This window comes from Diadema setosum, chromosome 13 (genome assembly GCF_964275005.1).
Source record: "Diadema setosum chromosome 13, eeDiaSeto1, whole genome shotgun sequence".
Lineage (NCBI taxonomy): Eukaryota > Metazoa > Echinodermata > Echinoidea > Diadematoida > Diadematidae > Diadema > Diadema setosum.
Genome location: NC_092697.1, coordinates 907,919 through 911,220, shown reverse-complemented (window position 1 = coordinate 911,220; position 3,302 = coordinate 907,919). Strand labels below are relative to the sequence as shown.

At 45.0% G+C, this 3,302-nt stretch overlaps 1 protein-coding gene across 1 annotated transcript; it reads left to right on the top strand.

The window, feature by feature from the left end:
* Positions 1 to 209: 209 nt before the first annotated feature.
* Positions 210 to 3,035, top strand: LOC140236887 (uncharacterized). The gene is made up of 2 exons (XM_072316823.1): positions 210 to 328; positions 1,104 to 3,035. Exons 1-2 carry the CDS (start codon positions 269 to 271, stop codon positions 2,187 to 2,189), a joined length of 1,146 nt encoding a protein of 381 aa, XP_072172924.1. The 5' UTR covers positions 210 to 268; the 3' UTR covers positions 2,190 to 3,035.
* The last annotated feature ends 267 nt before the right edge of the window (positions 3,036 to 3,302 follow it).

Below are 3,302 nucleotides of genomic sequence, written 5' to 3'. Positions count from 1 at the left end.
GTGCGAGCTCCCTCGCAAGACTGGGAAGCCATCGCGCGCGAGAGCCGGAGTATATATACCCGTCTAAATTTAGACATGCAAATCACCGGGATTGGAAGCGCTGCTGATTGGCTGAGCGCGTCAGGCCTCACTGAACCCTCGACAGCAGACGATGTGATTATAGCTCGTAACACCACGCTGACATGGTCATAATCACTTTGACTCTCGATCAGATCGTTTCACGAACTTGAGAATTTACCTGCAAAACACCATAACATTGGAAGGAAACATGGCAGCTCTTTTAGGAGAAACTCAGTCTGTAGGATGCAATGACAGCTTTTCATACGAGGTAAGCTCACGTTGCTTTTGGTCTTTTATCTGAGCTCTGCTAGTAATTGAATGTGTGAGGTGAGCACTCACTGATTGCAGGTGCGTTATTTGAATAATTATTGACTCGTGTGATTGCCTAATTGCGCGGGCATCAACATGTTTACATGTTTTTGTATCAATTTCTGATATTTATTTCTGAATGGAGTATTATTCGAAGTTCAGATCAGTTTTTAATTGTTCAGCGAGTCATCGTTTGAGGAGTGATTTTGTCTGTTCGTGATATTATCGACCTCAAAGGTGCTATTTCATTCTCTTCTTGCATAGACAGATAGAATCTCGTGTTGATCGAGCAGATATCTTTGCAGGTTGTAAAAGGAAATGTGAATTGTAATATTGTCAGTAATTTCCATGATCCTAAGCCAGTATCTTTTGTAATCCTACAAATTATTACTGTCTGCATGTGATGTGATATATACTGTAGTTGTGATTTCCCGGGGCTCGCCGCCGGTACGGTCACGCACAGATCGTGAGAAACGCATGTTATCATTTACTGAATGACCAATCACTGGCCGGGCACGGCCATTCCACGCTCAGGCCAGAAAGGGCTATTCAGAGGCGCACAGATAATCTATGAACAATACCTCGCTGAAAGTTGAATGGAATAGTTTGAATACCTACCGCTCTATAGCATTCTTGCATAATGAGGCATAGTTTCCCTTTGCACTGAAACTGTACTTTCATGGTGTGCTACTTTCTGAAACTAAATGTGAGGTTTTCTTCTTTTGTTCTTGCAGCTCTGGCCTGATATGGAAAGCTTCTTGCAAGAAATCTGCCCACCCAGCTTGGATGAGCCTGCATTTGCTCCAAGGCTTGAGACCAGCTCTCCAACATCCACCATCATATCTGGAGCTGGCAGTGATGGCAGTGCTTGCTTGTCGCCACCGCCCGTCTCGCCGCAGTCAGACACGACGACGAGTACGACATACGATGACCTGCTCGACCTCGACTTCATCATCAACAACACCAACAGTGTGGAGGCATTCAGCCCCGAGGTCCCAGCTGGTATTGTTCCAGAGGTTCCCATCAAAATCAAAGAGGAGGCTACCTCACCACTCCCAGGTTCCATTCCTTCTCCAGAATGTATTGGACAATTTTACGATGACTTCAGTGTTGGGTTCGAGACCAAGACAGCAATGCACATGCAGCCACAGCTCCAGCACAAACCCCAGCAGCAGCAGCAGTACCATCTCATGCCACAAGACCTCCATCCCATGCATTACCACCAGCAGCAGTTCATCCACTCCTACAATGCCCATCCTCTGCAGCTGACCGCTCAACTCCAGCACATAGAGGCGCAGTCCATGCCCGACCCACCCCCATACTCCAACCACCAGCACCTGGTTGCACCCCAGATGACCAGGATAGCCATTCCTCAGCAGCAGCAGCAGCAACTTCCACCCCAGCACATGATGCCCACTCCACCCAACACTCCGCCAACATCTCCGCTCCTGGATCTGCTGCGAAACACTCCAGTCGACAGCAGTGTCGTGCCCACATCGGTCCCAGCCACCCAGATCGTCAGGAGGAAAGGGAGGAGAACATGGGGTCGCAAGCGCACCACCACGCACACATGCAGTCATCCCGGCTGTGGAAAGACCTACACCAAGTCATCCCATCTGAAGGCTCACATGAGAACACACACAGGGGAGAAACCATACCACTGCAACTGGAAAGGATGTGGCTGGAAGTTTGCCCGCTCCGACGAGCTCACCCGACACTACCGCAAGCACACCGGTGACCGCCCCTTCCAGTGCCACCTCTGTGAACGCGCCTTCTCTCGCTCTGACCATTTGTCTCTCCACATGAAGCGTCACATGTGAATGAACTGAAACGCTCTTCGAGTATTTCTTTTTGTGTAACAATGTGAACGTTGCTGGCATGAAAAGTTTCTATGCTTGTCAAATTCACAGCTTGTTAAGCAAATCCACTGGTTTGCAGTGGTAAGATGCAGAGTGTGTTTTTGTGTTTCATGAGAACCACCTCATCGCTAAAAAGTTGGCACAGTCAAAAATCTATGAAAGCACACCTTGTGAATGTTTGTATAGGATTTTTGTTGGGTTTTCGTTGTGACTCGAGATCAAAGCTGGAACTTGATCTGAGGAATTGTGATACAAAATCCTTTTGTATGGTGCTCTTAGTTTGATAAGTGCCTCTTTGAAGAAAATGTTTGGGCTAGCCCTGCATGTAGCAGCTTCTTCGCTGAGCCAAGAAGCTGTGTAGCAGAAAATGTCGAAAAAGTTTATACAGGAGCGGCAAAAGAAAGATCCACACCTTTTAAAACCAAAGTGTGCTGATAAATCTATCTGTGAGATTTACTGTTAGGATCAGTAATCTTGATTGTCTCCTGATGGCAACCTCTGTTCCAAACATCATCATATCAGAGAACTTGCCTACTTGAGAATTGTGTACATTGTACAGCAGGATATCTTGTTGCCAGTGCCTCACAACAGTACTTCAGTTTGTATATTTAAACAATTCAAGAAATGCAGCATTTGAGAATGAATTAATATCCATGTTATGTAATGAATTGTGCTTTGAAGGCACGGGCAATTCTGTAAATATCAGATTTTTCTTTATATGTACATTGTTAAATTTCTACAAATTGGCGTTGATCGCTAAAACCAATTGAGGCTTGAAGTATGATGATTTGCCAAATTTATTTTTCAAGTTATAACAAGCCATGTTACAAATTATACATAAAATGCCCATTCTTGCTTGCTACTTGGAATATGAATCACATTTTAAATCTGTACAACTCGCACCAAATCCAATTGATAAATACACAGTTGAAGAAATATATTCCAGATATTGCAATCGGTTGTCATGATCAAATTAAGCGTTGTGTGCTCTGCAGCTGTTAAGCACAGACTATAATTTATTCCACCACACACCACAATTCTTGTATGTGATGAATTTTTGTCACTGCAGCAGTG